The sequence below is a fragment of the Trachypithecus francoisi genome, unplaced genomic scaffold (genome assembly GCF_009764315.1).
Source record: "Trachypithecus francoisi isolate TF-2019V2 unplaced genomic scaffold, Tfra_2.0 Lachesis_group4, whole genome shotgun sequence".
In the NCBI taxonomy this organism is placed as follows: Eukaryota; Metazoa; Chordata; class Mammalia; order Primates; family Cercopithecidae; genus Trachypithecus; species Trachypithecus francoisi.
In genome coordinates, this window is record NW_022681469.1 from 51,649,730 (window position 1) to 51,667,914 (window position 18,185).

Sequence of the window (18,185 nt, forward strand, 5' to 3'; positions counted from 1 at the left end):
TGCCTCCCTCCTGAAGTTGATCGCACCAACCCATGAGCATTCTGAATTGGGTACAGGGTGCTTATAAAAGGGGCATGTTTCCATTGAATGAGTTTCTCAAGGCAGTTCCTTGTTTGCCTGTTTCTTTAGCTTGTGAGTGCCATCTGCAAGGATCTGTCAATGCCTTCTGCAATCCTGTCACTGGCCAGTGCCACTGTTTCCAGGGAGTGTATGCTCGGCAGTGTGATCGGTGCTTACCTGGGCACTGGGGATTTCCAAGTTGCCAGCCCTGCCAGTGCAATGGCCACGCCGATGACTGCGACCCAGTGACAGGGGAGTGCTTGAACTGCCAGGACTACACCATGGGTCATAACTGTGAGAGGTATGCAGACGCTGAAAGTAAGGAGAATGCAATGATCTCTGGCTGAGCAGACAGCATCTTAGACCAGCCACAGAATTCATCTCCACCAGGTTTCAGCTCACTCATTTCTAACCACCTCATTATTTTTTAGGATCTTGTTTATTTATCTAGTATGTATTGAGTTTACATCCTCTAGGTGCCAGGCACCATTCTGGTGCTGGAGATACCGCAGAGAACAAAACTGACACGAATCTGTCCTCTTGGAGAGTCACCCTAGAGCTTACCATAGGGCTGTATAGAAATTCCGTCTGTCTCAGCAGATTCTGACTGAGGATGAGAGTTGTGAAATACTCCTGCCTAATTTAGGCGAAAGGAGAAACTAATCCAAATGGGATTAGTCATTTTAAATAGCTTTGTTTTTCAGAACACTTTATGCAACCATAGTTTCCAGGAGACTCTATAAAACATGCCTAAGTAGATCTGTTCTCCAGTTAGCAAATGCCAGTTGAATAATCATTATGGATGTGCTAGATATATAGTAAGAAAAGGAGAATGTGCCTCCATAACATTAATAGGATAGCTCAATAGATGAAAAATAGTCCATATGAAAAAATTACCTGCTGACTTACACTGTTCATTACTAATTAAGAAATGCAGACAGTACTGTTAGAAATGGCTTTTTGGGAGTAACAGTCCGCATCTGTTCACTGTGATAAATTTTTTCTCTTCCAACATCCATTCGCCCTATAGAAGATACTTGTTTTTAAAAGTTACTCGTGAAACATTGCAGCAAGTGCTTCAGTCAGTGGTGAAGTTACTCATGAGACGAAAGAGAAATTGTTAGTGAAACACTGAGTATGTGATTAACTTTTGGTATGAGGATGTTCATGGAGGCAAACATGTGGCTCTCGGCTCAATGCTAGAACGGTATTCAAGAATAAAAATTACCCCTTCCAACCTTAAAATTGTGTTGTAAAAAGATAGCAAGGACACAGTTATACAAGAGTGAAAGGAGGAAATTAATACATTGGGGTCATCTTTTTCTTTTCTGCCCTATTTTCCATTATTGTGTTTTCAAAGAGAGCTGGAGAATATGAGAGAAAGACATGAGAAAACCAGATTAACAGGGAGCAGAGAGAGGAGGGGTAACAGAGGTAAACAGCAAAGGGGGCTGCCACATGCTGATTCAGAATCAGCATTCACACTGTGGAATGCATTTGAACAAACATCATGTCAGAATGGCATAGTTGATATCTGTGACCAGCTTTGGATTTTATTTGTAAAGGGTTTTGAGAATGAGAAAGGGTGTGGGAGAAGGAAGATTTTTAATTTTAGGTTTGGGTGGCACACACTTGATTTTAAGTATTTGGAATTCTACTATCTAGTTTGAGCCAGTTTCTCATCATTCTTTTTTCTCATTCCAAGATAACCACAGTTTCAATCCTGTGAATTTATAAAGAAACTCTACACTTAGATTGTTCCCAAGGGGAGGCAAGAAATGAACAATTTCTATCATGATGTATTTGGATTGCCTCCAAAAAACTTGAGAAACAAATTGAATTGGAAATCCTTGGACCTCAGTTCCTGGCCCAATTCTGCTTCTAACTTGCTTTCTAACCTGGAGTGAGTTAGGATATCCAGCTTTAAAAAATTTTTTTTGAGATGGAGTTTCACTCTTGTTGCCCAGGCTGGAGTGCAATGGCACAATCTTGGCTCACCACAACCTCTGTCTCCCGGCTTCAAGCGATTCTTCTGCCTCAGCCTCCCAAGTAGCTGGGACTACAGGCTTTTTGTTGTTGTTGTTTGTTTGTTTTAAGATGGAGTCTCATTCTGTCACTCAGGCTGGAATGCGATGGTGCAGTTTCAGCTCACTGCAACCTCCATCTCCCGGGTTCAAGCGATTCTCCTGCCTCAGCCTCCCAAGTAGCTGGGATTACAGGCACGTGCCACCATACCTGGCTAATTTTTTGTATTTTTAAGAGAGATGGAGTTTCACCATGTTGGCCAGGCTGGTCTCGAACTCCCAACCTCAGGTGATCCACCCACCTCAGCCTCCCAAAGTGCTGGGATGAGCCACTTTACAGGAATGAGCCACCGCACCTGGCCGGAATATCCAGCTTTTCATAAGCAGAACAGCTAGGTTGGATTAGATTGTCTCCAAAGTTCCTTCAAGATGTTATATTGAAGGAAATTAAAAAGTAACCTAATTACTATTCATCTTGACAAGCAGGCTAACATAATAAAAGAATGTATTGCTAAAAGGACACTGAGTTCAACTTCTAGCTCATTATTTAACTAGTTGTATAAACTTTGAGGATCCTTTGACCTCCATGTATTTGTTATCTTTAAAGAGTGGGATTGATCACCTGAGGTCAGGAGTTTGAGACCAGCTTGACCAACATGGTGAAACCCCGTCTCTACTAAAAATACAAAAATTAGGCTGGGTGTGGTGGCGCACCCCTGTAAAGTGGCTCATCCCAGCACTTCGGGAGGCTGAAGTGGGTGGATCACCTGAGGCTGGGAGTTCGAGACCAGCCAGGCCAACGTGGTGAAACCCTGTCTCTACTAAAAATACAAAAATTAGCCAGGTATGGTGGCGGGTGTCTGTAATCCCAGCTACTCGGGAGGCTGAGGCTGGAGAATCACTTGAACCAGGAGGTGGAGGTTGCAGTGCGCTGAGATCGTGCCACTGCACTCCAGCCTGGCCACAGAGTGAGATTCCATCTAAAAAACAAAAAAAATTTAGCCGAGTGTGGTGGCATGTGCCTGTAGTCCCAGCTACTTGGGAGGCTGAGGCAGGAGAATCACTTGAACCCGGAAAACAGGTTGCACTGAGCTGAGATAGCACCACTGCACTCCAGCCTGCGTGACAGAGCAAGACTTTGTCTCCAAAAAAAAAAAAAAAAAAAAGAAAGAAAAAGTGAGTGGAGAAGAGTATGCCCAAACAGAACAGTTTTCAAGACTTTCCTTGGAACAGGTTTCTTAGAACTGTGGGATCATGGCCTGCTCTCTTCTGTGACTGATGCAGATGCTTGGCTGGTTACTATGGTGACCCCATCATTGGGTCAGGAGATCACTGCCGCCCTTGCCCTTGCCCAGATGGTCCCGACAGTGGACGCCAGTTTGCCAGGAGCTGCTACCAAGATCCTGTTACTTTACAGCTTGCCTGTGTTTGTGATCCTGGATACATTGGTAAGTCGTGTGCAGACTTTGGGAGGCAAAGAGGGAGGAAAAGATGTCTTTATGAGTTCATTGTTAATGAGAAAAAAAGATGCAAAGTGAACTAATTAAGTCCACTTTTATAATGTTTAATTTAAAATTAAAGTTAGAAAAGATGCTCTTTTCCTATTTGACACATAGGGTAGGGTCAATTCATGAGTCTCTGATAAGAATGTTATAACACAAAGCAGGAGAGCAAGCTCGTGGAAATCTAGAAACCCTGTGGAACACTTTTCTGTTATTAAACATTAGAAAGATTAACTTACATTTTACTCCTGCCTTTCTTTATTCAGCTCCTAGCAAAAGTGTCTCAAAGCTGTGAGGTGACCAAATAGTGGTCAGAAGAAAGAAAAGAATATCATCCAGGGAATCACCAGATGGCCGAATATATTCTTCACTGTTATGATACTCACATTATCTATCAAGATTCAATTACTCTAGCTGGGTTGTAAAAAACTCCCTCTTATTTCATCCTTGAAGCCACTGTTACAAATACTACTTATGCTTATACGTAGCTCAGTAAATGTTTTTTTGCATATACTTTCAGCATTTCTTAGGGAAAGTGGCCATCATTAAAGATCTCATTTTTCAGGCTGCTCACAGAGGAGTGGTAACTTTTCAGTCTCTGAATTCTTGAATTAGGCTGTATGTGGTGGCTCATGCCTGTAGTTGCAGCACTTTGGGAGGCTGAGGCAGGAGGATTACTTGAGCCCAGGAGTTACAGACCAGCATGGGCAAGATGGCGAGACACCATCTCTCCAAAAAAAAAAAAATTTACAAAATTAGTCAGATGTGGTACTGCAAACCTGTAGTCCCAGCTGCTGGGAAAGCTGAGGCGGGAGAATTCCTAGAGCTCAGGAATTCAAGGCTGCAGTGAGCTATTATCATGTCACTGCTTTCCAGCCTGGGTGATAAAGCAAGGCCCCATCTCCTAAAAAAATGTAATCCTTGGATTAGGATTTTAACATGAAGCTACACTTGACATTGTTAGTTTGCTCCCACCTTGTGTGCTCAGAAGCTAAAGTCCCATGTGCTAGGACCCTTCTCGTAACTGTCCATACCCGCTGTGGCCTCTGAGACAGCTGCAGCATTGTTAGAGGCTACAAAATATTAGATTGGCACAAAAGTGACTGTGGTCTTTGCCACTGAAAGTAATACTGCCTTCCCCTCACAATTCAAGCCTATTCTTCCCCCTTCAGATGCAATCACCCTGGGCTCTGTAAATCGCGCAGTGGAGATGAGGCACTGCCACGGTCAGCTGTCTCTAGGCATGAGTGTTGGTGCACTGGGGAGCTTCCGGTCAATAAGCTAAACATCTTGTGCTTGGTTTTATCGGGTGACAGGTTCCAGATGTGACGACTGTGCCTCAGGATTCTTTGGCAATCCATCGGAAGTTGGGGGCTTGTGTCAGCCTTGCCAGTGTCACAACAACATTGACACGACAGACCCAGAAGCCTGTGACAAGGAGACCGGGAGGTGCCTCAAGTGCCTGTACCACACGGAAGGGGAACACTGTCAGTTCTGCCGGTTTGGATACTATGGTGACGCCCTCCGGCAGGACTGTCGAAGTAAGATGAACATTTATTCTGCCTGCTCCTTAGAATGACTCCCACCTTTTTTTTTTTTTTTTTAATCAGCAGATTTTATTCTTCCTGTATTTATTTCACTTGGAAAACATTTGTTCAGAGAGGTAAAATTTCACTTTCAACTAAGGAAAGATGAGACCAAATTTTTTTTCTCTTTTACTTTTTCTTTTCTTTCCATTTTTTCTTTTTTCTTTTTTTTTTTTTTTTTTTTTTTTGAGACAGAGTCTCACTCTGTCGCCCAGACTGGAGTGCAATGGCATGATCTCAGCTTACTACAACCTCTGCCTCCCAAGTAGCTGGGATTACAGGTGCCCGCCACCACACCCAGCTAATTTTTGTATTTTTAATAGAGATGAGGTTTCACCATGTTGGTCTCGAACTCCTGACCTCAGGTGATCTACCCACCTCAGCCTTCCAAAGTGCTGGGATTACAGGCATGAGGCATTGCGCCGGGCCATGTTTATTTTTTTCTTTACATCCACACTTTCTAGCAGGACTGAGGTCTCAAGATGTGACTTGGTGCCTGGGAGAGATAACAGGAAAGAAAAACCATGTAGCTGTCCTCATGATAAATGGCATCCAGTAGAGGGTATTGATGGTATGCTTTGCCGATGAACTTGCTGGTTGGATGGACTTTGAAATCCTAAATACCCACTGTGGTCCCACCTTTTCTAGTTGCATTGATGGAATAGAGCCTTCCAGCTTAAGGAAGAGAAAGAAGTAGCATCTCTAACATTTCTCTTTTGGAACTCTTGATTTCGCTCTTATCAAGAGATCAACTAGCATTTCCTCCTGCTGCAGCTGCACAGCCCCCAGGCTCCTGGCTTTGTTTATACAAACATGTGTGGAATGCTAGGGACCAGCAGGACTGGATTCCTTAAAGCCTTAGTAGCTTAAAGGGCTTTTACCTGCTATGTCCGACACGTTTATTACTGCTGTTCCCTGCCAAGAGTTTGAAATTATTAGCTATCTCAATTCCCACTGGCATTTTTTTTTATTATTATTTCCAGTTAAACCTTCAATTTTAAAATGACTCACCAGCATCTTGTCAAATCTGTGTATTTTGAACATACTTTTAGGTGAAATGTATCACTGTGTGTATCTGGGAAATGTCAGAACTGTGTAAGACATGAGAACTTCTAAACAACAATAATTTTAGCTTTCTTTTTGAATCACCTCCATTTCTTTCCTTCTTTGCATTTCAAGGTCAGGATCTGAAGTGGGAACATCTTAGCGTTTAGATGTGGCTAATGTCTGCATGCCTGTGTATTTGGGAGTGTGACAATAAGTAAATGTGATGTTCTTTTTCAGAGTGTGTCTGTAATTACCTGGGTACCGTGCAAGAGCACTGTAACGGCTCTGACTGCCAGTGCGACAAAGCCACTGGTCAGTGCTTGTGTCTTCCTAATGTGATCGGGCAGAACTGTGACCGCTGTGCACCTAATACCTGGCAGCTGGCCAGTGGCACTGGCTGTGACCCATGCAACTGCAACGCTGCTCATTCCTTCGGGCCATCTTGCAATGAGGTGAGGGACTGCTGCTGGGAATGATGCCTTTATGAGCCCAGGGGTCAGCTTATGGTGACTTTGCCCCAGTTAGAGCAAGGCCCCAGGGCACATGGCTTGGCAAACACAGCGTGGCCTGGATCTCAGCCTTCATTTGTACCCCTTGGCTGGGTCTACATAACTGTGCACAGACTCCCCATCAGACACACCCATAGCATTTCAATAGAGGGTCCCAGCTGCAGATGCAGACTCACATAAGAATAGGCAAGGGTGTGCTATTTCTCTTCTCTTCAGTACCTGGCCGCTGAAGCAGACTTTTTTCTTAGCTTCTCAACTTGAAAGGAACCAATTAGCCATACCCAGCATTGTAAAAAGTGCTGTTGTTTCCTGACACATACTAAGGAAGACATACTCCCTAAGTCAGGCGAGTCAAAGGTGGCCCAGGATTGTGGCTGATCTGCGAGGATAAAAGTGAGGAAACAGGTAAATAAATAATATGCCACAGACCTTTCCAAGCCCTGTTGCAAAAGAGCAGTTAGATGCTGGCATGGGGCTCTCGACACCTACGATCGAAGCGGGAGTCCCTTTTCCTAGTCAATGGAGACCTTCTCAGGTGAACAGTTCATTCCCACTTCTAACTGGCAGCTAGAAAAAAAAGATGACAACTGGCTTCTGGCCTGAAGCCTGCTTGACTAAGGTCTGTGTTCTGGCCACAGTTCACAGGGCAGTGCCAGTGCATGCCTGGGTTTGGAGGCCGCACCTGCAGCGAGTGCCAGGAACTCTTCTGGGGAGACCCTGACGTGGAGTGCCGAGGTGAGGTGTGGGCGTTCTCGCATTGACTTCATCAGAGAGTGGAGGGAACGGGGTTTCTGCAAGAGCCTTCTGTAAATTATAAAACACAGTACAAATTAACGTGTCGATAAGAACCTGTATTTAATTGCAAAATAAATTAACACTGTTTAAAAAACAATCTAACAAATCTAGCCCTGCCCATAAGTATAGGTAGTCAAGAGTGGATGTGCATACTCTCCCAGCCTCATACCCTGGGATAAAGTTTGTTTCTGTGTGTCTGTAAGCCAGCACACACACACGCACACACACACACCATAAATACACACACAGCTGCTTTTTAAAATACTTTTAACCAAAGTGGGACCATGTGAACCATGTTTGGCAAAGTGACTTTTTACCCCCTCTGAACAGTATTTTGTGGCCAACTTCCTTGATGGCACAAGAAGAGGTAAATGGTTATCCTAGTAAGATCACTGAAGGCTGGGCGCAGTGGCTCAAGCCTGTAATCCTAGCACTTTGGGAGGCCGAGACGGGTGGATCACAAGGTCAGGAGATTGAGACCATCCTGGCTAACATGGTGAAACCCCGTCTCTACTAAAAAATACAAAAAAAACTAGCCGGGCGAGGTGGCGGGCGCTGTAGTCCCAGCTACTCGGGAGGCTGAGACAGGAGAATGGCGTAAACCCGGGAGGCGGAGCTTGCAGTGAGCTGAGATCTGGCCACTGCACTCCAGTCTGGGCGACAGAGCGAGACTCCGTCTCAAAAAAAAAAAAAAATCACTGGATTCATTGGATCAACTAGACTTTGCTGACAGCTTAAGCTCTTGGCGTATGTGCGTAAGATAACATCCCCACTAGTGAAAACTGGAGGGCAATGTCATAGAGACTTCGTGCACAACAAAGGTATGTACGGTAGGGGCTCCAAGTCAGTTAAATATGAATAAAGCCCAGATTTTCATCTAGGCTTATGTTAAAAAAAACTAACAAACAAAAAAAACTGACATTTTCTTATAAACAAAAACTTGTTAAAATTAAGTGAATCATAAGGATTGCTTGATTTTTATGGCATTGCAATTTTTTTGACCTGGAAAGTCATTTTTCAGATCTTAAAGTATTTATGGAAAAGATTGAACAGGCTGTTGCAACTCTGTTTTTATATTCTTTCTTTCCTACTTGATTTTCTTCCCTGTTTTTAATTGATCATTATGGATAAATATTTTCTGTAGTTTCTTATGTACTCTTTGGTATATATTTGTTGCACATCTGAAATTATAGGTCTCTGTTGGACTCTTAAATTTTTTTTTTTTTTATTTTTTGAGATGAATCCTCACTCTGTCACCCAGGCTGGAGTGCAGTGGCGCAATCTCAGCTCACTGCAACCTCTGCCTCCCAGGTTCAAGCGATTCTCCTGCCTCAGCCTCCCAAATAGCTAGGATTACAGGCACACACCACCATGCCTGGCTAATTTTTGTATTTTTAGTAGAGATAGGGTTTCACCATGTTGGTCAGGCTGGTCTGGAACTCCTAACCTTATGATCCTCCCGCCTTGGCCTCCCAAAGTGCTGGAATTACAGGCGTGAGCCACCGCGCGCGGCCAGGACTCTTAAATTTTTAAAATGACTGTTTTATTTTTTTGGACACAACTACAGCAAGAAATAATACAGATCTTCAAGTTGGCAACTCATTCAGTATCTCCTATAGAAGGTCAGGAACCTAGAAACTGTGTTCCTTCAGGGTGCATCTGTTCCTTAACAGCAGAGAAAGGTCAGCGGGCAAGATCAGAGCAAATTAGATAGGATTTGAGTTTTAAGTCGATGCTTAGCCAGAAGGGTTTGTATGGACCTCTTAGATTAATGTTTGTTTCACAGTGGGGATGATGTTTGCTATGTCAATAAACAAGTACTTTTCTTTCATCATTCTCCAAATTTGGTTCTTAATGAGATCTGACATCCCCACTTCCATAAGAAGGTATTGAAATCCAGTGGACCAGTTTCTCCAAGATGTCTCTTGAAAGTAAAACTCTGCTTAAAATCTGGTTTTTCCAGGGCTGTAATCACTACTCTGTTAAATTCCTCAAACTTGTAATGCCTCAAAGCTTGATTTTTTCCAGATAATGGCTCTATCGTTGCTCATACCCTGATTCTGTCAGCATGTGTCATTGGCAAAATAGCTTTCTCTGCCAAAGCTTTCTGACCTTTGGCTCCATCTTAGCTTTGTTAGCAGGAAAGGCCTGCTACCCAGAGTCAGAGTCAATCAGAGAGTTGTTCATGTGGCCCTTAGAACTTTACTCCTTACCCTTTTATCTTCTCTTTAAACTTTTGCCTCTAAATCTGCCAGGGAAATTGTGGCTTATAGGAACCTTGTCAACTTGTTTGGGTCAAAAGTTAGATCCTGTTTTAGAAACTCTGCAAAGAGTAAGATTCATGGCATCATTGTTCGCCAACTTCTTTGTTCATTTTATCCAGAAGAAAGGTCAGCTCGTTAGGTAAGAAACTTTTCATCAGGAAAAGCAAACAAGCAATAAAAAACAGAAACAAAGTATTCTGCAAATAAACCTGGTTTGTTTAAAGAGAATGTATTGAAACTGGATATGTCTGTTCCTTTTTGCTTTTCCCTTTGGCATTTCCTTTTTTTCTGTAAGATAATCATAGATAATCATAGTTAATGGAGGAACTACAAAGATCACCTGGCTTTATGGTTTGCCCATTGTGTTGGCTGATCCCAGTGGCACAAGGGCAGCAGGGATGCAGACAGATGAAGAGATCCCATAGCAAAGAGTGTAGGTCCTGGAGCCAGGCTGCCTGCATTCACTTCAAGCAATTGGTACTCCTGTATTAGAAGAAAACAAAGTCCCTTCTCATCTCCCCCACCCAGTATATTCCTCTTTTTACTCAGCTTCATAGGAATCTTTCCAATCCTCTCTGCATTTATATGTATGTATCATTCATATTTGTGACCCTAATATTGACACCCAGTCAGCTCACACCAGCAAGAAAAAGTTGGTTTCAAGCCCTCCGGAAGTATTAGAAGCTCCAAGTGAGCACAAGTGAAAACATCCTAAGAGATACTTCCAGGTTCTAGATCTAGGTGTTCCATTTTCCCCTTGTTTTCCCACTACATTGTCATCTCTCCAACCTTATATTTAGGTTGTTTGGTTTTTTTTCATGGAAGACCAGAAATCCTCTTTCCCCAAAGTGTTAAAATACGGGGTGAAGGCAGCTGACCTCATTGCAAACTTTGGCAATTCAAAGTTATAAAATGTTAGCTGGGCACGGTGGCTGACACCTGTAATCCCAGCACTTTGGGAGGCCAAGGCAGGAGGATCACTTGAGGTCAGGAGTTCAAGACCAGCCTGACCAACATGGTGAAACCCAATCTCTACTAGAAATACAAAAATTAATCAGGCGTGGTCGTGCACACCTATAATCCTGGCTACTCGGGAGGCTGAGGCATGAGAATCACTTGAACCCAGGAGGCAGAGGTTGCAGTGAGCAGAGATCATGCCATTACACTCCAGCCTGGGTGACAGAGCAAGACTCTGTGTCAAAAACAACAACAACAAAAAAGATATAAAATGTTGGGGCATCTTTCTTTGGGGTGTTAAAGTAGACACTATCCCTCCTTTGTGCCCACAGTGGCTGAGCTGGGGTGGGGACATCTGGAAATTTGGGAGGAGGGGAGTATTTTGGGTCATCACCATAATGGGGTCGTTGCTATAGGCACTAGGTATGCAGGAGCCAAGGATAATAAATGTCCCACAGTGCTTAAGGCAGTCTATCAGACAGAGAAAGTGTTGGATCCTCAATGCTTTTGGCACTCTTTTTGCTCATAACCTACAAAGCACCCAGAGAGAGTGAGAACTGATTTGAGTGGACAATGGGGGATTGATTCATGGCCATCTAGGGGCCTGGTGCATACAGGGTGGCAACAGGAGTAGGACCAGCGTGGCCTGTGAAGGCAGGGGCCAAGACGCAGAGGCAGATAAGGCTCATGGTTCTGTTTGTGCTGGAATGCATTCACGAATAGAAACAGGAGGACAGGGGCTTTCTGAAGCGATGGGCCCAGAAATCAGCAGGGGCAAGAAGAGGTGTCATTCAAAATTAGATGGAACTATGCAAAAAGAACATCAGCTCTTTTCTCCAATTATGTAATTGCTTGACAAATATGTTTTCAGTTGAATTGGTTTGTTAGAGGGCATAAATTTAGACTTTCTGGTGCCAACTAGCTAACAATACGCTTATAGAAAGATTTAAGTCCTAGCTAAGTATTCCCCTTATGGAAAAAAAGAACGTAGTTATATAAAAGACAAATGAGTTGAGCCTCCAACTTACAGATTGTTGAATGTTCCTATTGTCCAGGCAGGTTGGGGCTGTTGGCCAATTGTGCCAAGCCTGAACAAGCCCATCACTGTGCTGGGATGGAGAGGGAATCTCATCCACCCACCATGAACGTGCTGGAGAAAACAGCCTGGAGCGCTGCATTGTCCTCCTCAGGAGTCCAAGGGTCACAGGAGGAATCTTTCTGTTGATTCATAGACAGCAAAAAGGAAGGGTAAAGTTTCCATTTGGGGCCTCTGGCTCTTGGAAAAGGGCAGTGTCTCTAAACCTAGGCAAACTGTAAATGTGGGGCATACTCAAGAGGCTTTGGGTAGTGGCCACTTCCCCACCATGCTTGTTTCTCATTTCGTGTTTTTTAGTAGAAAAACACAGTGTGTTCTTTTGCCCAGACATTAATCTTTAGAATGCCTGTATTTTCTAATGTTGGGATTTCTTTCACAACCACTCACCTTACTATTTCCATTGTGACTCAGAAAATCAGACTTCATTCGATTCTTTGGAGACCTATAAATACTGTTGAAGTAGAGTGAAGTCTTGTCTTACATAATCCTAATTACAGAATGTGTCCTCAGAAGTGGTAGGCTAGACCAGAACTGGGCAGACCACAGGCAGAGGCCAAATCCAGCCCCCTGCCCATAGTGGTTAATAAAGTTTTACACCCACTTGTTTATGTATTTTCCCTGGCTGCTTGTGGACAGCAATGCCAGAGTCAAGTCATCGTGACAGAGACAGAATGGCCTGAAAGCTGGAAAAATTTACTATTTCAACTTTTACATTAAAACTTGATGATCCCTGTGCTAGACAGGCAGCTCATTTCTGCAGATGAAATTATATTCATCCCCCAACTTTCATTCCAAAATTGAAGTTATATTACTGAGGCCAAAAAGGGAAAAGGATAGAAGAGAATGTCAGAAAAAAGAAAATCCCATATAAGAGATAAAAATTATTTAAATTGCCCTTGCTTTTAGTAAATAGAAATGCCTGAAATATAAGTAAACTTCTTGGCATTGCAGCAGATCCTGGAGTCCCATGTTGCTTTGAGGCAAGGTCCATGGCAGAAGAGAACCCCATTACCTGAATCTTAGGGTGTAGCACTTTCTCCGTCCCAAGGCAAATTTAAGTTTCCAACAGAAAGGAGGATAATAAGCCCAACACTGAGTGACCAATGGTGTGGAGTGAGGAGTGGACACAGAGAGAACAGCTGATACTGTTCTGCCACTTGCAGGCTATCTGGGGACATGAGGTACATAAAATGAAGTAAAAACATAGCAGAAAGTAAGTGGCACAAACTTTTAATTGTCAGAAGAAGATCAGTAGTAACTGGAGTCATTAGGGAAGGGTTTGCAGAAAAGATTAGCTCTAGTGGCCATCTACAGAGAATGTGCTGAGTGCCAAGCACTTTTAGGCATATTATGTAAGTATTCTTAATTTTATCCTTGCAACAAACAACCTATGGGGGTATCATCCCCATTTCACAGTTGACTAATCTCAGACTCAGAGAGGTTAAGGGACTTGCCCAAAGGCTTATCCCGAGTGAGGAAAGAACTGGGATCTGAAGCCAGGCCTATGTGGCCTCCTGTCCCAGCTCTTTCCACAAGCCTGGGGGCTACTCGTTGACAGTTGGTATTGAGAGAGGAAATTGTCATCCTAGCTAAAGGACGATACAGCTGTGGGAGGTGCCCTCAGGAAACAGTCTTAGCTGGAGAGTCATAGAGAGATTTGGTTTCACCAGACTGTGCGAAGCCTTCAGTGGCAGGCCATTGAGGGTAGACTTCGTTCAGTGGGCACAGGAAGGTCTGGAGGAGCAGAGGGAAGGATGTAAAGGAAGCAGGCAATATAGGTCTATGTGATAAATGGGTACATAGACTATTTCCCATTCTGGCATTGACTTGCTAGTGTTTTCCTCTGGGCCTTCATATCTTGAAAACCAGTACAATAGCTTTCATTTACCTACCTCTTAAAAATTATGTTTGAAATGATAAGAAAACTTAGTAAAAATAGAGGAAGCCTACTGACCACAGAACAGAGAGTGTATTCACAGATGAAAGTCGAATTATTACGGCTTGTTAAAATGATTATCTTATTTAAAAAATACTTTTTATTATTTGTTCATCTTAAAGATTAGGCAACAACTTTTGCTACATATGCCCTCCTTTCCAAGAGAGTTTCTGATTCTCTGCCAAGTAATCCCATTTCTTAAAGTAAGTCTGTGCTTTATCCAGGTCATTTGGATTCTGATTCCTTTCTCTTAAGAGAGAAGAAACCCCAATGGACCTCGTCAGCAGCAGCCTGAATAGTCAGTTCACAGGTTTTCAGATCCTGGCGGGTGTGTGAAATGATGGGAGAATCTCCTCCATCCATTAGTCTATGAAGTTTTACTAACTTGTCAAGTGTGAACTGACCTTTCCGCTTCAGCCACATGAGTGTGGGAGTTTCACTGAAAATATTTTTGAAGTGGAGGGGGTCTTTTTACAAGGTTGTAAAATGTGGGCCTTCTGGTGCCTGCCTCTTAGGTGATCCCAAGAGAAGCAATTCTGGAAATTCAATAGCCAGGGAGGGAAGCACATGACCAGGGGCTTCAGCTTGAAATCAAAACCAGGTGCATTTGAGACTAGTTATTTGGTGCCCTTCCCGGAGAGTCAGGACCAACTTTTTCAATAATGAGACTGCAATCCAGTCATCTGTGAGATTTGATGGTTTACTTTTCAGTTGGAGAAAGGAATGTTGGTCAGTTGGGCTGAACTGGTGGTTGACTTCTGGAGAGAGCCGAAGCTCTGCTGGCTCATTGGAACTCTTGCCCAGGCTAATTTCCCTTGGCCAGATAAAGAGGGAAGCCTTATCTGCCTTTAAAGTCTTTCGGGGTTGGGCTCTTTTCCCAGTAAAGATGCCTGTGACAGAATGGGAGCGAGACATGCCTTTAGCAATGAAATAAATGCAAAATGATCAGAGAAATTAAAAATAAATCAACATATGCATGCATCCCTTGCCCCAAGCATGAATCCAGCAAAAACCTAATATTTAGGACTGAACAAAGGTGTACCTTTGCATCATCTATGGGAAATAAATAATTGTCTAAGCAAACTACAAGCAATATGCAGCTCTGCCTCAATTGTGTGACGCCTAAGGGAGATAGGGGTGAGTAGACCCCAGAGGGTTGCCTCCCCCTGACCACTGGCTGGGCCCTGCAGGGCAAGGGCAGACAATGTAGTTTTATTACAAATGGCATCACTTCTTCCTCTGTTATGTAAGTCCTGAGATTTGTGCATCAGCCTACATTGGTGAACTTCCAAAGTCGTGATTCTGCTCCAGCGCCACCCTTTGAAGGTATCTCTTTCTCCACACACACAGACAGACACACATACATACACACACACACACACACACACATGCTCTTTTTTTCTCTAACATACAGAAGGCAGGCAGAAACAGCTGGGAAAGTAACAGTCAGTGCTCCACAAAACAGGGTCTCATGACTCTAAACATCAGTATCTCCTGGGAACTTAGAAACAAAAATAATTCTGGGCCCCACCCAGACCTACTAAATCAGAATGGGGGGATGGGAGGAGAGTGGAGAAGCAATCTGTTTTTTAATGAACCTTCCAGGTGATTCTGATACCTACCCAAGTTTGAGAGCTGAGGACCCAGGTGACTCGGGTAACTTTTAGCTTTCTGGAAGATGACTAAATTTTACCAAATGATAATGGAAATCTATTTCTAAAATCTAAACAACATAAACTCTTAAGGTACTAAGTTCTTTAAGTTATTTGTAACTTATCTAAGTTCTTCCTAATCTCAGAAATTGATTAATGTAGTGGTTTTCCCAAGCCTTTCTCATTATTTCTCTGAGGTGTCATTGGCATTGACTTCCACTAAGAAAAGCTCTCACGGCCAAATGACTTTGGCATACAACTGGATAAAAACAATGTAAAACAAGTTTTTCCTGCAGAACTCTTCTGAGTCTATAATATGCTGACACTTGTTTTTAATCTTCAAGATAAAGATACAGAATTTTTCATAAAGGGATACTTTTTTCAAGGAACACATCATAGAACTGATGGTCTATGGATCACCATTAAAGTTATCCATGGTTTGCCTGAGCAGCTTCCTGATTCATTATGAGACTATTCCCTAAACAAGAAAAATGAAACATACCTTAAGTGCCTGGAAAGGATCTGTTTTTTGAAAAACATACACCCAAGTTTTACTTTTGAAATCCTAAGGTCTTGGTTTTGAAAACCCCAAGCACTAAGGAAATTACATGTTTTAAAATCCTAAAGGTTGAAGAATTAATATTCTAAACTTCAAATTTTGGAATAATCATGTTTTTTGGCAAACACATATAAACATATGGCCAGAACATATGTTTTTCCCCTTTATCCAATGGAAATATGACCAAGCATCACTATTAGCAGAAGACTACCAGACACTTATAGGGACACAAAAAGCGATAATAAAAATGATTTATTTATTGAATGCTTGCTATAGACCAGATGCTCTTCTAAGCACTTTGTAATTATTTTATCTCGAAAGCAGTCCTGTAGTTATAATCATTACCTCTTCTTACAGATGTGGAAGACGTGACTCAGTTTCCTAATTACCCAGGGTCACATAACAGGTGTGGAGAAGGCAGGATTTACACCCTCAGTCTACAGTTCATGCTCTTAACCACAATGCTGTCCTCCTCAAACCTGCCACTCGAGAGCTTGGAATGTAGGGGGAGAACAAAGGCAATAAAAAGATAAACTAGCAATACAAGGCAGGATGTGGTGAGGGCCAAATGAATGGGCCACAAACACATCTCTGGGTTGAAAGGATGGTGATGTCATAGCAGATCTCAGGATCCTCAGTATAACTGGTTCTGGGAGATGTTCCGTTAGAAAGTTTTTCAGAGGAAGGCTGGGTGCAGTGGCTCACGCCTGTAATCCCAGCACTTCGGGAGGCCAAGGTGGGCGTATCAAGAGGTCAAGAGATCAAGACCATCCTGGCCAACATAGTGAAACCCTGTCTCTACTTAAAATACAAAAATTAGCTGGGTGTGGTGGTGCATGCCTGTAGTCCCAGCTACTCAGGAGGTGGAGGCAGGAGAATAGCTTGAACCCGGGAAGTGGAGGTTGGAGTGAGCCGAGATCGTGCCATTGCACTCTAGCCTGGGCGACACAGCGAGACTCTGTTCCGCAAAAAAAGGAAGTTTTTCAGAGGCAAATCACAGCTATTGGCCCAAGATTTTATAAAGGTATCTGAGAAAAGGCCGCAGGCAGTGGCTCACGCCTGTAATCCCAGCACTTTGGGAGGCCGAGGCAGGCAGATCACCTGAGGTCGGGAGTTCCAGACCAGCTTAACCAACATGGAGAAACCCCGTCTCTAATTTAAAAAAAAAACCAAAAAACACAATTAGCTGGGTGTGGTGGTGCATGCCTGTAATCCCAGCTACTCGGGAGGCTGAGGCAGGAGAATTGCTTGAACCCAGGAGGCGGAGGTTGCAGTGAGCCGAGATTGTGCCATTGCACTCCAGCCTGGGCAACAAGACCAAAACTCTGTCTCAAAAAAAAAAAATCTGAGAAAACATGCATCTGTTGTGCTTTGCCACACTTGACATTGCACTTCAGGAGGATTATTTTCTGTTACAAAGGTATGTAAGTGTCCTTGCAAGCCTAGACTAAAATAAGGTTAGGGCTTCATTTGGCAAAGACGTTTGGATTCTGATTGCATGTTAACCCTGGGCCCGATGCTGAAAAAGGAAAAATTGTTTAAGATGTGCCTCTGCCCTTGGAGTCCACAATCCAGTTAGAGAAATAAGATAGTATATTACTTTATGTATTCCTACCTTTTGCCAGAATGGGTGGAAGCCCAGTGATAAGATGTTAGTATAAGGCCTTTTGTTACTTAAACCTTATATAAATACTTTTAAATGTCAGATGTTGATATAAAAATGATTTGGTCACCTGAAATTTGGGAATCTAAGCCAGGGTTCAAGGGCACAGCCATTGTGCTAAGTAATCTCAGCCACAGCTACTGGCCAAGAACAGATTTTGTCCTGTATGGCATGTGATTTTACCCTATGCCATTTGGCTTTGCATAAGGTGCCAACCCTATTGGGTCTGTGAGAGGCTGAGACTGCATGGCTCCCAAGATCCCTGCTTGTAGTACTGGCAGTGGTCATCACAATGGCAGACACCCCCAAGTTAGATTATACTTATTAAAAGCCTTTAAACTGGGTACTTAGAATTCCTTTGGGTTTTGTTTTGTTTTGATCATGTTTATTGCATTTCATCAAATATGTTTTGTTGCGAGATAGAGTCGGGTATGTTAGGAGCTGCTCATTTGTGATGTATCTGATGCCAGGTGGCATGTTAGCAGGATGTAACCTGGATTGTTTGTACAGACGTGGTATGTAGGGAAATCCTAGT

General features: G+C 43.1%; 1 protein-coding gene and 1 long non-coding RNA gene across 5 annotated transcripts in view; one reads left to right on the plus strand and one right to left on the minus strand.

Moving 5' to 3' along the window:
* Positions 1–18,185, plus strand: part of LAMB1 (laminin subunit beta 1) — an 85,423-nt gene that overhangs the window by 50,376 nt on the left and 16,862 nt on the right. For all 4 annotated transcript variants that reach the window (XM_033194169.1, XM_033194171.1, XM_033194170.1 and 1 more), the window contains 5 exons: positions 130–361; positions 3,369–3,532; positions 4,903–5,127; positions 6,457–6,671; positions 7,367–7,463. In XM_033194169.1, coding sequence (XP_033050060.1) covers positions 130–361; positions 3,369–3,532; positions 4,903–5,127; positions 6,457–6,671; positions 7,367–7,463 — 933 coding nt within the window. The remainder of the gene's footprint in view (positions 1–129; positions 362–3,368; positions 3,533–4,902; positions 5,128–6,456; positions 6,672–7,366; positions 7,464–18,185) is intronic.
* On the minus strand, positions 6,565–16,836 carry LOC117073373. Its single transcript, XR_004433211.1, has 3 exons — positions 11,773–16,836; positions 10,128–10,270; positions 6,565–7,532 (listed from the first exon to the last, which is right to left on the minus strand). It is a non-coding gene; the product is annotated as an uncharacterized LOC117073373 (long non-coding RNA).